This window comes from Stegostoma tigrinum, chromosome 9 (assembly GCF_030684315.1).
Source record: "Stegostoma tigrinum isolate sSteTig4 chromosome 9, sSteTig4.hap1, whole genome shotgun sequence".
Classification (NCBI taxonomy): Eukaryota; Metazoa; Chordata; class Chondrichthyes; order Orectolobiformes; family Stegostomatidae; genus Stegostoma; species Stegostoma tigrinum.
In genome coordinates, this window is record NC_081362.1 from 57,772,814 (window position 1) to 57,797,531 (window position 24,718).

The 24,718-nt window shown below is 40.8% G+C and overlaps 1 protein-coding gene across 5 annotated transcripts in view; it reads left to right on the forward strand.

Annotated features, from left to right (window-relative positions):
* The window catches only part of kctd3 (potassium channel tetramerization domain containing 3), a 139,477-nt gene that overhangs the window by 98,637 nt on the left and 16,122 nt on the right, over window positions 1-24,718 (forward strand). For all 5 annotated transcript variants that reach the window (XM_048536176.2, XM_048536174.2, XM_048536177.2 and 2 more), the window contains 5 exons: window positions 2,410-2,600; window positions 10,288-10,403; window positions 15,756-15,843; window positions 18,602-18,718; window positions 19,317-19,487. In XM_048536176.2, the coding sequence (XP_048392133.1) occupies window positions 2,410-2,600; window positions 10,288-10,403; window positions 15,756-15,843; window positions 18,602-18,718; window positions 19,317-19,487 (683 nt within the window). The remainder of the gene's footprint in view (window positions 1-2,409; window positions 2,601-10,287; window positions 10,404-15,755; window positions 15,844-18,601; window positions 18,719-19,316; window positions 19,488-24,718) is intronic.

Genomic DNA, 24,718 nt, shown 5'->3' on the forward strand with positions numbered 1-24,718 from the left:
GGTTTAGGGATGCTGTAGGGGAAGGGGAGATTTTGAAACTGGTGAAGTCCACATTGATACCATTAGGCTGCAGGGTTCCCAGGCGGAATATGAGTTGCTGTTCCTGCAACCTTCGGATGGCATCATTGTGGCAGTGCAGGAGGCCCATGATGGACACGTCATCTAGAGAATGGGAGGGGGAGTGGAAATGGTTTGCGACTGGGAGGTGCAGTTGTTTGTTGCGAAATGAGGGGAGGTGTTCTGCAAAGCGGTCTCCAAGCCTCCGCTTGGTTTCCCCAATGTAGAGGAAGCCACACCGGGTACAGTGGATGCAGTATACCACATTGGCAGATGTGCAGGTGAACCTCTGCTTAATGTGGAATGTCATCTTGGGGCCTGGGATAGGGGTGAGGGAGGAGGTGTGTGGGCAAGTGTAGCATTTCCTGCGGTTGCAGGGGACGGTGCCGGGTGTGGTGGGGTTGGAGGGCAGTGTGGAGCGAACAAGGGAGTCACGGAGAGAGTGGTCTCTCCGGAAAGCAGACAGGGGTGGGGATGGAAAAATGTCTTGGGTGGTGGGGTCGGATTGTAAATGGCGGAAGTGTCGGAGGATGATGCGTTGTATCCGGAGGTTGGTAGGGTGGTGTGTGAGAACGAGGGGGATCCTCTTTGGGCGGTTGTGGCGGGGGCGGGGTGTGAGGGATGTGTTGCGGGAAATACGGGAGATGCGGTCAAGGGCGTTCTCGATCACTGTGGGGGGAAAGTTGCGGTCCTTGATGAACTTGGACATCTGGGATGTGCGGGAGTGGAATGTCTTATCGTGGGGGCGGAGGCGGAGGAATTGGGAATAGGGGATGGAATTTTTGCAGGAGGGTGGGTGGGAGGAGGTGTATTCTAGGTAGCTGTGGGAGTCGGTGGGCTTGAAATGGACATCAGTTACAAGCTGGTTGCCTGAGATGGAGACTGAGAGGTCCAGGAAGGTGAGGGATGTGCTGGAGATGGCCCAGGTGAACTGAAGGTTGGGGTGGAAGGTGTTGGTGAAGTGGATGAACTGTTCGAGCTCCTCTGGGGAGCAAGAGGCGGCTCCGATTCAGTCATCAATGTACCGGAGGAAGAGGTGGGGTTTGGGGCCTGTGTAGGTGCGGAAGAGGGACTGTTCCACGTAACCTACAAAGAGGCAGGCATAGCTGGGGCCCATGCGGGTGCCCATGGCCACCCCCTTAGTCTGCAGGAAGTGGGAGGAGTCAAAAGAGAAGTTGTTGAGGGTGAGGACGAGTTCAGCTAGGCGGATGAGGGTGTCGGTGGAGGGGGACCGGTCAGGCCTGCGGGACAGGAAGAAGCGGAGGGCCTTGAGGCCATCTCCATGCGGAATGCAGGTGTATAGGGACTGGACGTCCATGGTGAATATGAGGTGTTGGGGGCCAGGGAATTGGAAGTCCTGGAGGAGGTGGAGGGCGTGTGTGGTGTCACGGACGTAGGTGGGGAGTACCTGGACCAAAGGGGAGAAAATGGAGTCCAGATAGGTGGAGATGAGTTCGGTGGGGCAGGAGCAGGCTGAGACGATGGGTCGACCAGGGAATTTTTATGTAGTTTACCTGTTATTGAAGACTTTGACAGCTGAGCAAGAACTATGCCAAGCTGGCTAATATTGTGAAAACAAAAGAATTTGGTTTCTTAAGGGATACCTTGGAAATTTAGAAATATTACTCTATATGCATTGAATTCACATTACATTTAGAAGTATTTCTTGATTTTTCTATAAAATGCCCTCCTCGAAGTTTTGCCGTTATGTTACAAATGTTTGTATTTTTGACTTGCCTGACCTGTTGCTCTTGACTTCTGTTATGCTTCTGGCTTTTCTGTGTATTTCCACATTTTGAAATTGAAGCTTAAAACCATTTTACCTAACTTTTCCAGATAACAGCATTTTTCTGGTAATTCTATTTGCCCTTGAGGCCTTAAAGAACCCAGTTTAAAATGCAGTGGTGTGAGTTAAGGCAGAAGAGCCATATTGGTCCAGAAAACAAGGAGGGAAAGTCATTAGCTTTTAACATTTCCATTAGGTTTTATGGTATTCATCATTTCCACCAGAAATGAACTCACTTAAGGTAGCTTTTTTCAATCGTATGTTCTTTCAAAGTGCTACTTTATGTTGCACCCAATTTCTGTTTAATTTATAATTTGTGTCCTTTAAACAAGTTTACTGTCATTTTGGCTTAATTTTTCAGTTCCCTTTGAAACTTCATTTATGGCTTCAGCTTGAAATTGGTTTGAAAGAAAATTAGCGCAACTTTGTAGACTACTATTCTCAGAAGCAGATGTTTGAAAATTTAAGTACTAATGATTATTGCAACATGTTCTGTTTTCAAAAAGCACTGTGCACATTGTGTTAATGAAGATTAATTGTTGATAAGGATTCTTGTTCATTTCTAGAATTAAAGAGTCCTCTGGTTGGCAGCAGGTTTTCACAAGTCCATATTTAGACTGGACAATAGAACGAGTAGCAGTTAATGCTAAAGTTGTTGGAGGACCTTTTGGTGATAAAGACAAGATGGTAGCTGTGGCATCTGGAAGTAGTATAATCCTTTGGAGTATTCAGGATGGAGGAAGTGGCAATGAAATAGGTATGTATTGAATGTTATTTGGAATAAAACAACATTCTTTTATCATCTAAAATGATGACAAGGCAGTTTGACATTGGTTCAGAGCGCAGAGTTGAACAAATGGGACAACCTTTGCAATCGCTTCAGAAATTATGTACATCTGGTCTCCACCTAAGAACTGAAAAGTTCAATTTACTGACCTTTAGCATTAACTAACTAAATCTTCAGCATTTGCTGAGGAAGTTCTGTTGAAATAATGGGAACAATTTCTGAATTAAGCCAAGTACTGATTTGTGTCATCATCCTACATTTTGACTACCACTACCACCAAGACCCTATCCATGCTTTTATAATCTGTAGACTCATTCTTTTCAGCCTTCTTAAAGTCTGCACTGCCTTTAGCCCCTGTCATAGGGATATGACAAGCAGGGAGCATATGCTGTTTGTTAATCCACTTGAACTTGTTCTGCTGCTCAAGGTTAATCTTTCCTGTCACTATTGACTGCCATTTCTCCATGTCTCTTAATACCTTTGCCTAATAAAAAATCGATCAGTTTTTGTCTTGAAACTTTTTAGTTGGCCCCGAATTTAGGAATACTTTTTTGGACTTCCACTAAACTTTGTGTGAAAAATTGCAATATCAACCTTAAATGGTCCAGCGCTAAGATTAAAATTATTCCTCTTTATGGCTTCCTGAAAGAGTAATGTTCTAATTATACACTGTGGTATCACTATGATGTTAAAGATCTCCATTTAGATCACACTTCAGGTGGGTAACTAAAAGTGCAAACTACATTTGTAATATATGTCCTTGCAAGTAAATTCCTCATCAACTTATGTGCACTGTTTTCTCTGACTATTAGTGTTAGTGTTTAAATCACCTTTGGTGCTCTGTTTCCTGTATGCTGTTGATTGAGGCTACGAAGAGAACCTCCTTCAGTCCAGTAGCCTTTTATACTTGTGCTTCATATCGCAGGCAACCCCCTGACAAATGCACAGTTACGTAGATAAGTACAAGGAAGCCACAGAGAGACATCAGCAAGTTGGGCGAGTCAACAAGAATATGCAGATACTGTGTCGTAAAATTTCGAGTTATCCACTTGGTTGGAAAAATAACGAAGTTGAATAATCTGTTGAATGGTGAGAAAATGGGAAACATTTGCATTCAACAGGAACTGGGAGTTTTTGAACATACGTTGTGATAGTTAATGTGTGAGTACAGTTAGGAAGATAAATGGATTGCTGGGTTTTGTTATAAAGGGTTCAAGTATAAAGAAGTGGAGTTTTGGTCTCACAATGGGAAGGGTGCATGTCCCCAAGAGGGAATGAAACAAGGTTTGACTAGATCGGTTGCTCGGAGGGGATTGTCCTATGAGAAGGCATAGAGTAGACTAGAACTGTCTATGCTAGAGTTTAGATGAAGGGGAGGTCATCAAATTGACAAAAGTGTAAAATTTCTAAAGGCACATGTTGAAAATATATTCTCCCTGGTTAGATCACATTCTGAAACTGAGGGGTCAGCCAATTATAACTTATTGAGAAACTTCGTCAGAGAATGGTGAATCCTTGGTATTCTTTAGGAGCTGTGAATACTCAATCATCCGATATGTTAGAGACAGAAGTTAACGTTCTCTGTACCCAAAAATCTGTTAAGGAGGACGGTGCTCGAAGATAGAATTACAGCATCAAGGTTTTATGGAATCTGTCCTTAGGTTCATACACAGACCGTTTAAAACACCATTTGTGGTAAAGCTACTAGCTGTCACTGTTGTATACTTGGGCACAGTTTTCTAGTCACTGTTACTTTTCTTGAAACAAAAGCAATCTAACACACATCTTTCAGCTTTGGTCCTACCATTTGACTTAGTTTATAAACTGAGATTTTTGTTGGTAGTTTTTAAATCTGCAATTAAAAAAATGTTGCAAGTAGTTACCAGCAAGTTGTAAAGTGAATAACTTTGTTAGATTACATTTTTAGGTTTTTATCATGATTCAGGTGACATGCTGGTTATTAATCAGGTAACATTGTGTGAAGCTGGATGAACACAGCAGGCCAAGCAGTATCAGAGGAGCTGGAGAGCTTAATGTTTCGGGTCAGGACCCCTCAACTTTATTTGGAATGAGATTGTCTGGTTTCGTTGAGTCCTCCATTATCTACAGTTTACAAGGTATCATTGACAGGAAATGAAGTAGACCAGCCTTATAAATACTGTGGCTGCAAGACCAACTTAAGTTTAAAAACCCTACAGCGAGTAACTCGCCTCTTGTTTCACCATTGCCTGTCAGTCGTAAGGCACAAGTCAGGAGTGTGATGGACTCGGTCGTTAACACCCAGGGAAAAGCAGTTTGAATAATTGTCACCCCATTCACTTCCTTCAACACTACTGTACATCTGTGGGTATAAGCTACACGGAGCATTGCAGTAATTTGCTTAGGTTCTTTCAAAACAGCTTCTAAAGCTGCAACCTCCATCACTTAGAACAGGGCAATAGATGCACAGGAACACCATCAGTTGCAACTTTCCTCCTAAGCCAGTCACCATCCTGAATTGAAACAATGTTGTTACTCCTTCACAATCAGAGGGTCAAAATCTTGGAACTCCTTTCTGAAAAATCAACTCTAAAGGATTGCAGTGGCTCAAGAAGGCAGCATATCATCTTTTTGAGGACATTGGGGGTGGGCAATCAATTTTGACCCAGTCAGTGATGCTACATCCAGCGAACGAATGCAAAAAGACTGGCACTGTACTGTGCCTAGAGCACTGGATATCCCCAGGTTTGATTCTGAGTAAATTCAGTTAGCTGCTCCTTCTGAGGTATCTATAAAGGTTATTCATTGACCCAGCCATTGGTTGAGGGAGAGTAAACATTAGCTGATTCTCATGTTGTCCAGCAATCTATATTGTAATTTGTATGCATGGGATGCCTTATAGGGGCAGTAATGGGCTCAGCTGTGATGTGCCAGCAGAGAGTTTCCAGCTATTGCATTGTTCAAAAAATTAGTAATTCCACCACTGATTAAGTATGTCTTGAGTTATCCTTTTCCTTGATTTCATATTGATGAAATCTAAAGTTTCTAGCTTATAAACAGAAAATGCTGGAAAAGCTCAGGTTTCCTGGCCTGCTTTGTCTTTCCAGCACTATTTGTTTATATTACAGGCTTCCAGCAGCTGCACCACTTTGTGTTTGTGAAGTTTCTAGCAATTTCCTCCTTTTAATTTAAGATTTCTTGAGAGAGATGTTTCTGAAAAATCCCTGATATTGCATTTTTCAAATCTATTGTTTTTTTGTTGAAGACTGCATAGTAGATTTCTACAGGGACAAAGCTAACAAATAAGCAGATTTATGTGTCAACCCAAATCTATTTCAGAATAGCTTCTAATGCATATTTTGAAAATAAATTAAAGCAAGTGATCACCATTACTGTGGCTGCCTGTAAGGCTGTCAGTCCTTTCCTGGGCATGGGAGATGGTTCCTTTCCCCAGGTGAATTTATTACAAGTTACCAGTTGTCAACATACAATTGGAAAAAGGGGGTTTAATATGCACAACAGATGTTTATGTAAATTGTAGCATTATTTAATTGGCATGAATATTTATGACACTTGACGCGCATGTGGCTGGAGGTGGAATTAAATTTGGTGGATTCTCCCCTGGAATATTTTTGCTTCTGAGAGGTTGACCCTCCTAAAGAATTTTCATGTATTTCTTCCAACTTCTGTTTAAACTCACTGTAATATTTGTTTCTTAAGATTTTTTCCCATATTGTAACGAAGTCTAGCCTGCTTAACTTGCCATTTATAACTGTCAACTCATTGCCATGGAGACACTGAATTTTATAGAGTTGGGTATAAACAAAAATGCCAATTAGGTTTCTTAAAAATTATTAATTATGTTTTCTATGTAACTTATTTAGTGTTTAAACAGACGTGCCAAAGCTGTAGTCACGATAATGAATTGAAATCAGAAAACAAAATTCAGGATATTTCTCCTGAACTTAGAATCAAGGTGAAGCTGTGCAACGTCCTAATGCATTTGTGGCTTTTGCTTATTCTCAGGTCAAAATAATCTTTACTAACATGTAATTACTGTAGCACCAAAACCCATTAAAGAAATGGACAGGAACCAGCAACCTATTTCCAGATCTTCACCACCAAAGTAGCTAAAGCTGTTCTAAGGGTTTGTAGAAAATACCCATCAGATTTCCCCATTTTTGTATTTAATTAAATGACCTCTGCTCATTCCTTGTTCCCTACCTCCCACAATTCATGTTAAAAGGGGAGAAATTAACTGTTCATACCTTGGTAATGAAATCATAAAACCATTGTGGCTTGTTTTATCCCAACTGATTATGGACAGTGGGCTGTATCAGGCAGCTGGCACTTTTTGCCAGTTGTTAGTAGCAGAGTTATTGCTTTAAATTAATTAAGTATGCTGGCTATTTCGGCAGTTCAGTACTTACTGTTTTTAAAAGCTTTGCTGATTTCAACTACAATTGGACCTTCAAGCCGTTTTAATTGACAGTTTGCTGTCTTAATAGCTGAGAGGCAGCTGGATACTGCAGCCACCATGGCCACATTTTATATTCAGAGTTCAAAGGGTTTTACTGGTCACTGCATGTACCTTGGAATTTCTCATGAGATTATGGCCTGCTATATATAATGAGAATTGAATTTGTGATTAAAAGTTTTGCTATTAAGTAGCAGTTGGATGGAATATACCACTCGACAGTAGGTTAGAATTTGACATAAATTGCAAATGACATTTTTAAACTGGTTCTTAACGATGTCAGGAAGCCACAACAAATGCAGAAGGTAATGTTGGTTTTTGCGTAACTGAATTTTGTTCTAATTCAGACCAACTCAGACAGTATGAGTGTATTGCAGTAAGTAGCTAATAGCAAGGTTTGTGTATGAAATTTTGTATATGTTAGATGTTGTGGACCTAAGTGTAATTCATCAATTGGTGAAACATTTAATGATTATAGTGTATACTGAAGAATCAAACTTCAATCTTTTGTGGCAAGTGATGATGAAAGCCTAGCAATTAAGAGATTGTGGGTTTTAAGACTGGCATAACGATTTGTGAAATGGACTTGTGTGTTTCAGTGACTCAGTATAATGGAGTTAACTGGCTAATATGCAACTATAAAGAATTTTTAAAAATTCTACTAATTGAGGACTGAATCTCTGGTTTCATCATCTGCATTCATTCTTTGCATAGCTCTACTTACTTTTGTTCCAACTGGTGGCCATTCCTGATATCAATAGTGTCTAAAGTCTAATGCACCTTAATATTCCTACAAAAGCACATGTATCAGATCCACATAGATCAGTAAGTACAATTTTCAGAATTGTAACTAAGTTATTATCAATGGTAGTCACTTGAAGCAAGTATTACATTTGTGCTTTTATCACAGCAAAGACTGTATTTGAATTCTGCTTCATTTTGTGCCAAAGAAATTACTGGTATGATTAAACATTTTTTTTCAATATGTGCACGTCTTCTTCAGTTCTGTCTAATTAGATATGGATGAGAATAAAGGAATCTTTGTCTGGAATTCAACATTTTTGATCTACACAGCTTTTGATTTTGTTTCTGATTTCTGATTTGAAATAATAACGGAATATTTCAATGTCCCCAAAAATTGGATTGCAGGAACAATACAAGATCGTTAGTTTCACTAGCTGTTTTATTTCCATTTACAAGTGGCACTTGGTTTACAAAGAATCCATCCAAATATGTGCGAATGAAATTAAATGATATGCAGATCATGAGAACACATCTGTGTCATCTGTATCACAGCAATATCACGCCCGAATTCAAAAGATGTCTTGCCCTGTACATCTAGCATTATTACATGAGTAGGAGCAGTATTTAAAATCTTAAGGATAATCAAGCCAATGTAATCCATTCTTAACATTTTCAATGTGAATATAAGTTTTATTTTAACAAAAGATAACTAGCAGGTCAGGGCCACTGGCCCATCTGAGCTGCGCCAGAGCTTAAAAGAAAACAGTTCGTACAAAATGAAAGCTGTACTGAAATCTATAGCAGTGGTAAGCCAAGATCAAAACTGAAAAATTCAGATATGAATTTTCTGTAACGCTGGTAAACAAATAGCCATTTGGTTGTACAGATCTTTGAGCATGGCTAAAAGGAAGAATTTTATTTCTGTCTTGCACTTAGTTGGACAGTTTGCAAGAATTACCAAAGTAAAGGGAAAACACATTCAAACTATATGAGAGGTGAATGTTGATCAGTTGGTGGTGGACTCTGGTGGGGGCATTGCTGTGGAAAATGTATGTATTAGATGATGACTGACATCTTGGAAGTTAACTGTCAGTTGTCTTGTAACTAGCACATTCTCTTTAGCAATGCCTGTATCAACCAGAGTCTACGGCCAACTGATCAGCATTCTCCTCTTACATAGTTTGAATGTGTTTTGCTTTTACTTTGGTAATTCTCGCAAATTGTCCTGATAAATGAAGGATAAAAGTCTTCAACAGAATATCTTTCTTTCAGCAGTAATGGTGATAACTAATGGCTCTTGAAGACACTGTGTCTAAGTTGACTTTGATTGACAACCATTTTTGTTGGGCTTTCTTTCAAAGTTCCCAACTTACTACGGTCTGTTATGAGCACACAATTTATAAATAAGACTGTCTTGCAGCTTGCTGTATATAAGAAATAGTCAAACACTGCTGTAATCCTGCAAACCTCTCTATAAAGGGAGCACTTAGCAATTACTGTGGGAGTTTGATAAGATTATCTGTGCTAAGAGGAACAGCAACCCACATTCCACCATTACAGTGGGAGCTTACGCTCTTGCTGAATTTTACTTGGGAGCCCTTGACGCTAAATATTTGAAGGCCACTGTTAAATGACTCAAATTTCAAGAGATGGGAACTGATGTTATTCTGTCAGAGTAAAAAAAATTGTGCTAACACCTTCCAAATCTCTACAGAACATTCCTGTAAGGAAATTGTGTTCATTGGCAAGTTGTATTTATTACTGTCTGCCTCCTGTGGTTTCACACCTTTCATATTACTTAAAGGAAACACAACTCCCACTCTCCTCCGGGTTCTTCTGCTAACCGTCCATGCACCACCCTCAGGACAGTAATCCTGTCGTTCTTCATGAAATACTTTATATTTCTGGCAGCTTTCATGGCTGCTTTGACTAAGCAGGAGAGACACTTCAAATATGGAAGGAGCTGACATGCTGTTGTGTATAATTTTCTGAGTCTGTCCTCCCTCTGGAGTAATCTGCCCGCTGTGCATTTGTTTTCTGTGTCCCATTGTAGCTCTGTATATATGACTTGGAAAAAAAAGCACAGTGGCATTGCCTATAAGCCTGTTATTATTTCTGAATCACTAGCTGTTTACAGCTATATTGGAAGCCACATTTGAGGTTGTTGTTCTTCTGCCAATAGAACAGCAAAATAAGCAGCAATCACAGGCAATTATTTGGATAGTTGTTACACTTAATCCATGCTTTTAAGAAAAGTTATGATTTACCATTATTTTAATAAAATACTTCAGTGAAAGTTCTGGAAGAGGTAGAGACCTTTGTTATGTAAAATGATGTTACTACCCCAGGGCCTGAGAGATCAATAAGAGGCCCTGTTTGTTGACAGAGGTGTCAATTTCCGACAAGAGAATTGCTGTGAAATGTATCAATGGAATTGTCTGCTGCTCTGTGTTGTAGGTGTATTTAGTCTTGGAGTTCCAGTGGATGCACTCTTCTTTATTGGGAACCAGCTGGTTGCAACCAGTCATACTGGGAAAGTAGGAGTGTGGAATGCAGTCACTCAGCATTGGCAGGTGAGCTACAACCTTAATGAAATGTTGCAAACATTCGTTTGCTATTTTCACTATTTCTGATTCTCTGCAACTGATGCAAATGCAGTATAGCACTGAGGAAATTTTTTCAGTATCTGCGATTATCCATTTTAGAAATATGAAGGTTTAAGTGTAATCAGGGATTCATGTTCATAAATGGTCATACAAACAGGGTGATGAATTTATCTGTAATGCGTAATTCTGTTGATACTGAATCAAAACTCCAGTATTCCTTCATGTATTAAGATATGCAAACTCCAGCCACCAGAGGAAGTTGTGGGTATGTGAAATTTTTGTATTTGTAACACTGATAATGCTGTTGGATACAAAACAACATATTTGAGCTTAACCAGTACCACTAGAACAAAATTTGGCTTTTTCTTGCGTTATTGATTCAAAAGATGTTAAGCAGTGCACCACTTACCCAAAATTTCTGTTTCAGTTCATTCAAATAATTGTACCTAGATGTCAGTGCAGCTTTGCTTTAGTTTGGGGAGTAGGCATAATGAAATAAAATGAAAATTATAGCCGGCAAGATTCAATTGACAAGACCTATTTGCTTTTCGAAGGTAAATGGCTGCATTTGAGGACAATGTTATTTTCAATCTTCAAACTTCAGTTTAGATATTTGTCAACCGTTGGAAAAGATTGAAGAGGATAACTATTGAGGATAGATTAAGCAAAAGGACACCCAATTGGGGCAAAAAGATTCTGTGGGCAAGTGATGAAGTGGTGGAACACCGAGTTCTTCAGTTGAAGAATGGCTAAATGAATACGTAGCTGCTTTAAATAGGATTAAGTATAGACCAGTCAAGTCCTCACTTAGATACTGGGATGCTTGTGCTTCAGTTTCATTTGCTTCTCTCTGGTCCATATCCCTTCATACGTTTACCCATCAGTGACCTTGACAATCTAGTTTTGTACACTTCAGTGACCCTAGCAATCATAAACACAAAGAAAGTTCCAATTCTCCACTATCCTTCATGACAACTCCGAAGCAGTGTAGCTCTTAGTTTAAGATTATACCCTCTTGTTTTTGATTTGTCAGCCATTATTGATTCAAAGAGGACATGTTCTTAATTACGCTGTGTAATTAAATTTGCAATATGAAAACACCTTATATTTAAAACACAGATTGCTGCTTCAACCTTCTAAACTCCAGATGATATAACCATATTATTGTAATCTTCTGTTGTGATTTAATCGTTCAAATCCTGGTGTAGTTGTGGAGAATGTGTGCTGTGCCCACTCCAGACTAGTGTAACTTGCCTGCGATTCTGTGCCCAAAACTGAAGGCGGTGCTCCAGGTGGAATTTGGGCTTCTGTCAGTACAATTAAAGTACCATTTTCAAGTTTTTTTTTGAATTCCAGTCTTCACTAATTTAAAATTCACTAAATTATTTGTTGCTTTTATTATTCATTCTTTCATATGTACCTGAGCCCCTAATTCCTCTGGTTCTCCGTAGCTCACTGCTTTACATCATTAGAAAATATTCAACTTTTCTTTCTCAGGTTCGTAGTGGATGACCCTGTACTTCCCTCACACTGAACTCCATTTGGTCAGGATTTACTCATTCACTCAGACTATCGTGTTCTTTGTGATTCCTGTTACTATTTGCATAACATTTTGCCTCTAAATGTAGTCACATCTGCAAGTTTGTATTTATAACTTTCTTATTTTGATCAGCTTATGACTATTTAAATATGCACTGATAGTAACTTCACACACACAATGTTAAACTGACTGGCCTGTAGTTGTGTAGTTTTTCTTGCTGTTTAAATAATTGAGTGACATTTGCAGTTTGTCCATTCAAAGCCACAGTTTCTGATTCTGGAGAATTTTGGGAAATTATCAAAAATTGTTTTTAATGTTCTGATACAAACCTTCAGGCATGGATAATTCTCTATGTCAGGACATTATTTTCTACATTGAATTTTTTTTAATCATTTAGACTGAATTCAACTATGTTTGTCCCAATAACTTGATTAACTACCAACTTTTGAAAATTTTTTCCCATTATAAAAAATAGACTCAAATAGTGAGTCTGCCATTTACTTATTGTTTGTTAGTCTTATTTACATCTGTTTAATTAAAGCACAGTCTGCTGTACTAATCATCTTCCGAAAAGTAGTGCAGTTATTCTTGATATGTTTTTTGATCAGCTAATATTCTGTTTTCTGCATCTGTTACTGTTTATATTTCTTGTTGATTTTCAGAGTTCTCCTAGATACTAGACTTCTTTGTTTTTGTCTTACATATTATGATAGATAATGTAATAGCTAAGCTTGATACTACCTCTTAACTCATTTACTACTCTTGGTTGCTAATTGCACAAATGAGATATTTGCCTTTTAGATGTTGTTCCCAGTTTTCAACCCTATCAACCATTTCCCTCTTTCTTTGCTTATTACCCAATATCTGTTTAGCCCCTTTTACTGTGAGCAATTCCATTCTAACTCCTTCCAGGTTCCCCCACATGAGACCAAAAGATGTAAAAGCCTAAGTAGGCCTTTCAGAGAGATCATGACTAACATGATGATCCCCAGCTCCATCTTCCTAGCTTTTCCCAAAAAAACCCTTGATTACCTTCCTGTAAAAACAAAAATCTCTCCATCGCAGCCTAGAAAATGTTTAATGACCTAACCTTGTCAGCCCCTTCCAGTAAAGAATTCCACAGATTAGGTACCTTCTGAGTAAAGCAATTTCTCCCCTTATGTCTTAAATGGGCGACCTCTTATTCTGCGATAACAAAACTCTTACAGCGGAGGTAACTTTTCCACATCCATCCTGTTAAGCCACCCCCCAACCCCCCACAAGAACTTTGCATGGTTCAATACCACTGCTCGTTCTTCTCGATTCCAATGTGTACAGGTCCAACCTACTCAACTGCTCCTCATAAAACAGTCCTTCCACACCTGGAATCAGCCTAGCATGCCTGCTCTGTACTGCCTTAGATAAGGGGTCCAAAAACTATTCACAACGTTGCAGCTGTGGTCTGACTTTTGATTCTGTTTGATTTCCCTAATTCCCATTGAAATTGATTCTCAAAAAGCTAGCATTCATTCACGAAGACTCAAATCCCTCCATTCTGGAGCTTTCTGCAGTCTTTTTCCACCTAAATAATATTTAGCTCCTCTATTTTTCTTGCCTAAGTACGTAACCTCACAGTTTCCTGCATTATATTGCATTTGTCAAGTTACTCTATATCCCTTTGCAAACTCTTACGTGTCATCTTCATCGCTTGCCTACTAATCTATTTTTGTCTTGTCCACAAACTTGGCTACAGTCCGTTCACTTACTTCATTTAGTTCATTAATAAATATTTAAAGAATTGTGGCTAAAGCACCGATCCCTCTGGCATGCCAGTAGTTACAAGGCTGTTATTCTGAAAAGGTCCTCTTTCTCCCAACTCTGCCATTTCTCTGTCCATGCAATTATACTACTTGCAACACCATAGATTCTTAGCTTTTTTAAGTAGTCTAATTTGTGGTACATTATCAAACATCTGAAAATCCAAATATATTACTTTCACTGTTTCCCTTTTTATTTATCCTGCTTGTTATCACTTCAAAGAATTCGAGTAAATTTGTCAGGCCTGATTTCCCCTTCATGATTATGTTTGGACATATTAAGTATTTCTAAATGTTCTGCTATTTGTAGTAGACTGTAGATTTTTCCAATGACAGATGGTAAGCTAAATGGTCCAATGTTAACTGTTTTCTGTCTCCTTCCCTTTATGACCCCATTACCAATGCCAGTGCCACCATGAACTGAAACCCATTCAACCAGCATTAATTTTTGGGCCACATACGTGTTTAGTTTCTTGACTGTATTTACCCTATGCCAGTTTCCCTGTATCATAGATAGCAAACCAAAGATTAGCATTGAGCTCCTTTTATTTTCAATTTAGCTAGTAAATGTTCAAAATTTTTCTGTAGAGCCACCTTTTTGGTCCTACCATTGTCATTGTTACCAACATTGATGCTGATTACTGGATCTGTTCTGTCTTCTCCCTCTCCAAGCTCTTCTCCAACCCTGCGTAGATGTCCTTAACCCTTGAACCAGGGATACAACACAACCTTCCGGAAAACTATTCGTAGCTGCAGACAACAGAATATGGACCCCGTAATTGTAGTATGCCATGCCATTGCTAAATCCCTGTTTCTACTTGATCCCAAGGTTCTGTGATTGGTTTGTTCATCTCCTTGCAGTTCCCATTCTCCTCACAGTTTGCAAGAGCTTTATAACTGTTGCACAATTGTAGAAGCCAAAGATCCTCAATGTAACCCCCGGGTCCTCATAAGCGCATGACCTGCAGTCACACCCTTCTGTCTCAGCCTCAGCAACTCAAAACTAGACTGTGGTCAAACAGGTGTGATCGCTTTCTGGAGCAAAATGCCCAAGTAACTTTTCCCCTTCTCTGATGTGGCACAATGCTTACGAATCAGATTCCAGGTCCCCAGTTGAATCGGAGTAATAGCAAATTCAGTGTGTAGTGATGACTTTTGTAAGATGTTTCTTATGTCAGATTGTTAACTAATTGTGGTTTTTTTACTGATGACTAAATCTAGTGTAACCTGTTTCTCAGTTTTAAAATAGTGCTGTGTTTCCTGCTTCTCATCTCTTTGTGTGTCTCTTATTATAAGAACTGTGTATAACTCCTACTAAAATGTTCATTTTTTTTGGTTCCTTAACTATTCCCGGACATGCAACAACTTGGTAATAGCGAGACACCCCCCCCCCCCCCCCCCCCCCGAAGAATGGGCCAACAAATGCATCTTTTCAATCTAGCAACTGCTTTCCACATAATGACATTTGTTCAATGTGGACTTCCCACTGTGGAAAGGTTCTGTCTCAAACTATAGCTCAGCTCCTAGAAAGTAGGGAATTCTACAGAAATTTCCATCTAACAGGACTACGCCACATTAAAGAAAATAACCTGATTTATGGAAAAGGACCTAATTCAGACACTGAAATATTACCCTCACTGACATGATCAGCTGGACTTGTAAAATGTGAAATGAAAAACATTTCATTCTGGGGTTCTAAGTGAAGCATATAAAATAATTCTGGCAGTGTCGGTTTCTAGATATGAGTGCTGTACAAATTGACGCATACTATTAGCGTGAATTGTACTTAATCAGTGAACATGTAACATCTTGTTTTTAAGCTCTTAGTTTGTTGCTCTCAGATTTTCTTTGTAACCGAGACTAAATAGGTTCCATTACAACAAGCATCTTATTTCTTATGTTTAGAATGTTATCTCGCCTAAGAGAAAATATCAATAATTTTGTCAAGATCCACATTTCATTAAAATTCTGTTGAAAATGCAGGTGCAGGAGGTTGTTCCTATCACAAGCTGCGACACAGCGGGGACATTCCTTCTGCTAGGCTGTAACAATGGATCGATATATTACATAGGTAAGAAACTGCCATTACCTATTAATAGATATTAACTTGGAGTTATGAATATAGAGTCTATAGAGGCTGTTAGTGAAAGAAAGGTGAAAGCATCTAGAAAGACTGAAAAGTACCAGGAAACACAAAAATTGATCACTGTAGGAAAAAGAATATCACAAAAAGAATACAAGTTAAGATTAATTGTTTTCATTTATAAGATGGTTAAGAGCAGTCCAGTAGAATATATTCTGCGTTTTGGAAAAGGTCTATAGTGTGGGTTGTGGGTGAGGTTGTTGACTTGCTCACTGAGCTGGCTTGTTCTCGTTCAGACATTTCATCACCATGCCAGGTGACATCATCAGTGGAACCTCCGATGAAGCGGTGTTCTTCTACCCCGCTTGGAGTTTATACTGTCTGGTCTGTTACTGTGAATAAAGTCATTTCCCATTTTGATCTGTATGGGTTTGTACGTGGGGTCTAATTGTTTGTGTTTGTTGATTGCATTATGGGTGGAGAACCATGCCTGTAGGAATTCCCATGTGTGTCTGTATTTGGCTTGGGCTACTATGGTTACAGTGTCCCAATTAAACTGATGGCCTTTATTGTCTGAGTATACAGATATTAAGGAAAGTTTGTTGTGCTGTTTTGCTACATGATGTTCATGTATTCTTATGGCTAGTTTCCTTCCTGTCTGTCCATTGTAATCTTTGTGGCAGTCGTTGCATCAAATTTTGTAAAGCATGTTTTTTCTGCAGGTCATGGGAAAGGTGTCTTTAATTCTTGTAAGTGTTTGTCAAAGAGTAGCTGTGGGCTTGTGAGCTACCATGATTCCTCGTGGTCATAGGAATCTTGTTGTCAGGTCCTATATGTTCTTGATGTAGGGCAGTGTGGCCAGTGTCTTGGGTTGTATTGTGTCCTCCTGTTGTCTGTTTAGTAGGCACCCATGGATGAAGTTGCAGGAATATCCGTTTATAGCGAGGATTTTACATAGGCGCTCTTCCTGTTTCCTGTGTAGTTTTAGGGTGTTGCAGTGTGTCCTGGCCTGTTTAAATAGTGTCCTAATGCCGCTTTATTTGTGGGCATGGGGTGATTAGGGATTTGATCAGTATGCGTTGCTTTTCTGTATACTAAGGTTTGGAACTGTCTGTTGGTCATATGTTGGTCACTTTTAACAACCAGAAATGGAAGTTGATTGTTGTTCTCTTCTTCCCTTTTGAATTTAATCCCTGCAAATACGCTGTTGATTAGGTGGTGAGCCTCTTCTAATTTATTGCGTTTAATGATGACTAATGTGCCATCTGTGTACTGGATCCACAGTTTAGGTTGAATGCGGGGAAGGGTGGTGTGTTCCTGGCTTTGCATGACTGTTCCTGCGATGAGTCCTGAGATGGCTGACCCCATTGGTGTACCATTGATCTGCTTGTACACTTTAGCATTAAAGATGAAGTGTGTGGTGAGGCAGAGGTTTAGTAGTTTAAATATGTTGTCATTGCTGATTGAGCTGCTATGATTTATAAAATTATGAGCAGCATAGATAAGGTGAATGGCCAAGGTCTTTACCCCAGGGTTGGGGAGCCCAAAACAAGAGGGCATAGGTTTAAAGTGAGAGGGAAATATTTAAAAGGGACCTGAGGGGTATATTTTTTACACAGCGAGTAGAGCGCATATGGTACAAGCTGCCAGAGGACATGGTAGAGGCAAGTATAATCACAACATTTAAAACACATTTGGACAGGTATGTGGATAGGAAAGATATAGATGGATATAGGCCAAATGCAAGCAAATGGGACTAGTGCAGATTAGGAAAGCTGGTCGGCATGGACAAGTTGGGCTGAAGGGTCTGTTTCCATGCTGTATGAATCTATAACTTGGTTATAAAACCAAATTAAATGGGTTTTTGGTTCTGTGAAGGTGACTTTTTGTTTTTTAGGGTTCCAAAACATTTCGTTTTTGCATCTGTGTTAAAACAGAATTTCAAATAAATCATATGACTTAGGTTAAACTAAACTGGCTATCTAGTGAGATGATCACTGAACTGTTTAAGGTGATCATTTATAACCCAGATGGAGACAGATCAAGAGGCAAGATGAGCAGGGCCAGTTCGAAAGTAATAATCTGCACCAAGAGATGTGTTGTTTAGCAGACTAAACAGTCAAAATAAATGGGGTGGGGGGTTGGGTGGTAGGCAGTGGAATTAACCCTCAGAGCTCCTAAGGGTAAAAGTTAGTGAGGTAGTCCATGTCAGTGTATCTTGGAGAGGAACCTAGAAAATCGGATTGGGTAAAATTGCAGAAAGTCACCGAAAAGAAACATTTGTGATCTCATTGATTGAGAGAGAAATTTTAAAGTGAAGATAAGAATGATATTTATAGGGTTGAGTGCCTGTAAAGTGTGTTGTTGGTGGAAGAAAAGGTTGATTTTTTTTTCAGATTTTTCCACATTGTTCTCCAACTTTTTTTCTAATAAATCTCTGATCTTTTGTGAAATCTATATTGACAGTCTTTGTGAATATGTTTAGTGACTGACCACCATGGTTATTTGATTAATAAAAATAAAATTTATGATCTATGAAGCAGGTTTCATGATGGGATCTGACTGCCTAGTATTACTGTCAGCTAGAGTCATAAACGCATCTGTTTCCACTTTTTCAACACTCCCCCCATCTCTTTCCCTTTGGTGTATCTTCGTCAGAACTATTCCAGACTGGAGCTAGTGTTTTATTTTTCATATGTAAAGTATAGCATCTGGTTATTAATAATAATAATTTTCCGTATTTTAGACATGCAGAAGTTCCCATTAAGGATGAAGGATAATGACCTTCTGGTTACTGAGCTTTATCACGATCCATCAAACGATGCTATCACTGCATTAAGTGTGTACCTCACTCCAAAGACAAGTATGTACGTTGTCAATGACCGATATAGTCTGTTAATTAAAATTTAAATTTCTGTGTACTAAACAAATGAACATTTGTTCAGTTCAGATTACCAGACAAAATCTCAGACAGTATAAGAGGCTCCAGTGAGAACCTAGCTCACCTAAGCAATAAATGATGTTACAGAAACTGGAATTCTAATGGGTGAACATAGAACCGCAGAGAAGAGAAATGGTGAGGGTAGATAGAATTGTGGTTCTCAGCTGCCATCATAGTAGGAGAAAACAAATCTTAAGATCCCATATGAGCCGGATTGTTAGTAAAACTAAAACTATTGTTTTTGACACCCTCAGCCTTCACCCATGCAGCTGCTTCAAAAAAAAAGGGCGTTGATGATGACAAAGCTAGGCTCAGCTGTAACATACTTCATAAACAAATAGCTTTTCACTGCTCACTATCTAGGGTCACTTGGGGTGGCACAGTAATGTAGCTGAACCCTAGCATGTCAATTGCCTAATGTATCTTCCTTCCCCTCTTTACATGTTTAGCCAGAACCAGTATTATGCTTGGAGACTTCAAGTAATGCATGATTATTAAATGTATCTTATTCCATTTACAGGTGTCAGCGGCAATTGGATTGAGATTGCGTATGGAACCAGTTCTGGTGCAGTGCGCGTAATAGTCCAGCATCCTGAAACTGTAGGGTCAGGTCCCCAACTCTTCCAAACTTTCACAGTTCACCGAAGCCCAGTAACTAAAATTATGCTGTCAGAAAAATATCTGGTGTCTGGTAAGCTTGTGGACTTTATTTGCATTTGAGATGACTTGTGTGTATGTTTTTATTAAATTGTGCTACACCAATTTCTTCCCAATTATATTTTACATCCTTACATATTTAGGATTGGTAGCTGGTCTATACATCTAAGTTTTTAATTGCTTTCTGTTACAAATAATACAAAATATATGAATAACCTGATGGGAAAACAAATTTTAAGTTAGAAATTCCACGGAAATTAAGAGGCTGAGAAATCAAAGCAAGATCATGATCACATTCTTTTAGTTGGACTAGACCACCCCAACCCCCGCCCCCCCCCCCCCGCCCAACCCCTACACACAGCAACATGTGAGTTTTGCTGTATCTTCTAATATCTTTTTCAGAAGTGCATCAACTTCATTTCCTTTTGAAATGACTGATCGTAATCACTTCAGTAATCTCTTGTAGCATTATGGCCATACCCATGTAGGCTCCTTAATTCATTCATGTTCCAGGCAGATAGCCCCAAACAGTCAAACTCCCAGCTAAGGAACGATGAACTGCGTCCCTTATTTATTCATCCATTTTTCGGTGGTCACAGCAAAGTTGATTTTAAAAATAATCCCTTCTGTTGTGGCTACCTTTTGTCCTAGATTCAAGTGGGCGTATGCCTTAGAAGGAGCCAATTTAACCAGGCTTCCTTGTGTTAACCAAAGGTGAGTTTATAAATTATGAAACATCAAAAAGATTAATAAAGCAACACATGCAGTTTAGTAATAAGGGACAACTCCAAAAAGATAAAAATTAAAAGCTATGTGAATTCGTTGCTGAGATGTTTACGAAGTGCAGGTAGTTGAACATTCTGACCATTGCAGGTTACTAGCAGTGTTTGGTAGGTAAATAGTCACTTTCATGATCTCTTGCTTTGCAGATTACTTAAGGTTCTATAGTTCTAATTTCTTTCAACAATAATTGAATTCCAGCATTCAGAATGAGAGAGAGTCTCTTTTTTTCTTGCTTGATTTTGATTTTCTTGTCATGTTTACTGAAATACAATGAAAACTTTCGTTTGAGCGGTACTGGCAGCTCACAGCAAGCAAGGAATGTACAGATCAAAAAGAATTAGAGGCGTACAGGTTGCATTATTTGAGGCTAGAATCCATTCAACAGTCCTGATAATGGCCAGAAAGAAGTTGTTCCTGAACCAGCTTGTGCGTGAGTTCAGGCTTCTGTATCTTCTGCCTGACGGAAGAAGTTGTAAGAGGTCATTACCAGGGTGCGATGGGTCATTAATGATGTGGCCACCTTTCTACAGGAGCAAGCCTTGTAAATGTAGTCTGTGGGTGGAATGTTGGCCTGCGTGATGGTCTGGACTGTGCACACCAGCTTCTCTAGTTTCTTGCAGTCCTGGGCAGAACTGTTGCCGTACCTGGACAGTATCGCTTTTAGTGCTGCATCTGTAGAAGTTGGACCTTATGGACATAACAAATTTCCTGAGCTGTCTGAAGAAAAAGAGGCATTGTCGTGCCTTCTTCACTGTCACATTTATGTGGGATGCCCAGAACAGATCGTCAGTTTTCATCACCCTGAGTAACTTGATGCTCTTCACTATGTCAGCCTCAGTTCCGTTGAAGTAGATAAAGGTGTGTTCTTCCTTTTTGAAGTCGATGATCAGTTCTTTAGTTTTGCTGACGTTGAGAGACAGATTGTTTTCATTGCAGCATGTCACCAAGCCTTCTATTTCTCTTCTGTATTTTGACTCATCGTTGTTAGATGTTGTCAGTGAACTGAAAGATGGCATTTGTTTGGAATTTGGCAACACGGGGAGTACAGCAAGGGGCTGAGGATGCATCCATTGGGGGCTCCAGTGTTGAGTGTTATTGTGAAGGAGGTACTGTTACCTATCCTCACTGATTGTGGTCAGTGGGTCACAGCTGAGGATCTAGTTGCAGAAGGCAGAGCCTAGACAAAGTTGTCTCAGTCTTGAGATCAGTCTGGAGGGGATAATGGTGTTGAAGGTGGAGCGGCAGTCAATGAGCAGAGGTTTGACATTGGTGTCTGTTGTCCAGATGTTCAAGGGATGAATGTCAAGTTAGGGCTACAGCATTTTCTGTGGCTCTGTTACGTCGGTAGGCAAACAGTAGCGGATCAAGGTAGGTTGGGAAACTGCCGTTGATGTAGGCCATAACCGAGTTCTTGAAGCACTTCCTGATTATTGAGGTCAGAGCCACTGGGTGGTAGTTGTTAAGGTGCACTGCATGTGTTTTCTTGGGTATGGCGATGATGGTGGTCTTCTTGAAGCAAGTGGGGATTTGGGCTTGTAGGAGGGAGAGTTTGAAGATGTCGGTGAATACCTCTGCAAGTTGGTCTGCCAGGATCTGAATGCTTGGCCGTGGATATCATTGTGCCCATTGCTCCCCTTGGGGTTACTCTCAGGAAGACTGGTCTGACTTCTGAAGTGATGACAGAGGGAACAGCTATGCCTGGGGCTGTCAGGGTACGCATTGCCACACTGGGGGGGTGGGTATTCTGCTCAAACCAAGCATTGAGCGTGAGGGAGGGATGTGTCATTGTCCGCTATCTTACACTGTTTCATTTAGTATCCTGTAATGTCGTTTAGCCCTTAACATAAATGGCGGAAATCGGTTTTGTAGTGTTTCTTTTATTGCCGTGTTTTGTTTTGTCTGGCTTGTAGCACTTAGAGTGAGATTATCTTTTCTACAACACAAGGTTGTCCAGGAGATGATCCTTCAAGCCTGACCTTCAAAGCATACTAATGCTCAAACCGAGGCTGTTAGACAATTGAGCGTTCATTCCCATAAGCATAAGCTACAGGAGTTGAAACTGATTTTTTTTTTAAACCCTTGTCCTTGTTATTCAAAAATAACAAAATGTGTCCGTAGTTTAGGAGAAAATCCACAGGACATAGTTTGCTATTGATCAGGGGATCATCAGCCCTTTGTTATGTTTGTCGTTGCAAGAAATCACAGTCCAATCAGTTTGGACTTGCCTCTTCACCCATTTGAAAGGCTGTTGTTTGATGTTCCCTTTGTTTCTGCAACTGTGATATTCTACGGGTTCCTTGCTTCAGACAGCCAGTTAATTTCCATCCTCAGCTGTTTTTTGGCTGGGTCAGCTTTCTTTTAAAAATCATGTTTTGAATTGCAGGTTAAAAATGTTCACGATACTTTGGGGCTCTGATCCATGATCATGACATTGACTCAATTCCGCTACACCATTGACCTTCAAATAGGGAGATCAGTTTCATTTTTCTTACTGCACCTGACCCTATGTTTTTCCCACTTTTGAACGTCTGATGATTGAACCCTTATTCACTTAAGTTACATAGATGAGTGATGTCCATGATCTTCATTATCTTCAACTTCAGTTCATACACTGTAATGTTTCTTGCATTGCATTACTGAGAGGTACCCATTTTTATGCTTGTACACTCGTGAAAGTTACGTTTCGTGAAATCATACATGGATTCTGATCTAAACTTTGGAGAAAATTGTTATGTTTGTTAGTTGACAGGTTTATATGTATAGCACATTTGAAAAATATCTATTCTGTTTTTCAATATTAGCCAGAGACATTTTTCATGTGTACGTCTGAGTTGGTACACCTTACTTTCTTGGTTAACTGGATTTGTCTCTTCTGACTGCTAATGTGAACTATATGAAAGGCAACAAAATGTGAGGCTGGATGAACACAGCAGACCAAGCAGCATCTCAGGAGCACAAAAGCTGACGTTTCGGGCCTAGACCCTTTATCAGAGAGGGGGATGGGGTGAGGGTTCTGGAATAAATAGGGAGAGAGGGGGAGGCGGACCGAAGATGGAGAGAAAAGAAGATAGGTGGAGAGAGTATAGGTGGGGAGGTAGGGAGGGGATAGGTCAGTCCAGGGAAGACGGACAGGTCAAGGAGGTGGGATGAGGTTAGTAGGTAGATGGGGGTGCGGCGATGGGTGAGAGGAAGAACAGGTTAGGGAGGCGGAGACAGGTTGGACTCTCTCTCCCATTGCAACTCTCTTGTAATCTGTTCGGCCTTGAAACTGCTCGATCATGTCCTGAAGCAAACCAGGTACCACAGCCACATCACCTTCCTCAGCACCTGCCTACGGAACCGGATCATTCCCAAGGGACTACAGTCTACATTTCAGCCTTCCCAATTTGGCCCCAACCGTGACCACCTCTACACCCAGATTATTCAGACCCTTCAGAAGCGTTTCTCCCTGCGAGTCCTGAAACAGACACTCGCAGCCATGCGCCGGCACCTCCAGGCACTGCAATCCAGCCTGCCCCAGCTCAGAGCCTCCCTCTCCCAGACCTGCAAAGGACCCCTGCTGTTTTTTATCCTCCGCAGGATCCACAAACTGAACACCCAGTTCCACTCAGCTTTACTGGACACCAAAAATTGTAAGTACAACCAACTCACTGGCCCCTGCCACCCATCAGAGGATTCCTGCGCCTCCCAAATCCCGAGTCTGTCCCTGCCCCTCCCCCACCATGCACCCGCCGCCATTGACCATGAGGACACGGCCGGAGACTCCACCGATGACGTCACATCCGCCTCCGCCGGCCACACCACTTCCGGGACCGCTGCTGCAGTCACCCTCACCGCAGCCGCTGCTGCCGCCCACCTCGACACTCCCACCGCCGACGGAACCCCGCCCACGGCCGCCGACCTCATCGCTCCGCCCACAACCTCCACAGCCAGCAACCCCAGAGAAGACAGCCACACTGAACCCTGCCGCATCTTCACCATCCCCCCAGACCTCCCACTGACTGAGGACGAACGGTCAGTCCTTAGCAAGGGGCTCACCTTTGTCCCCCTACAACCACACATCAACGAATACCAGTCACGATTGGACGTAGAGCGTTTTTCCGCCGTCTTCGCCTCCATGCCTACTACTTCAACCGGGAACCTAACCCTCCCTCCACTGACCCCTTCACCCGCTTCCAACACAAGTCCTCCTCCTGGACACCACCCCCAGGCCTCCTACCCTCCCTCGACCTCTTCATCTCTAACTGCCGTTGAGACATTAACCGCCTCAACCTCTCCACCCCTCTCACCCACTCCAACCTCTCCCCTGCAGAACGGGCAGCCCTCCGCTCCAACCCCAACCTTACCATCAAACCCGCAGACAAGGGTGGCGCAGTGGTGGTATGGAGCACTGACCTCTACATCGCCGAGGCCAAACGCCACCTCTCGGACACCTCCTCCTACCGCCCCCTCGATCATGACCCCACACCCGAGCACCAAACC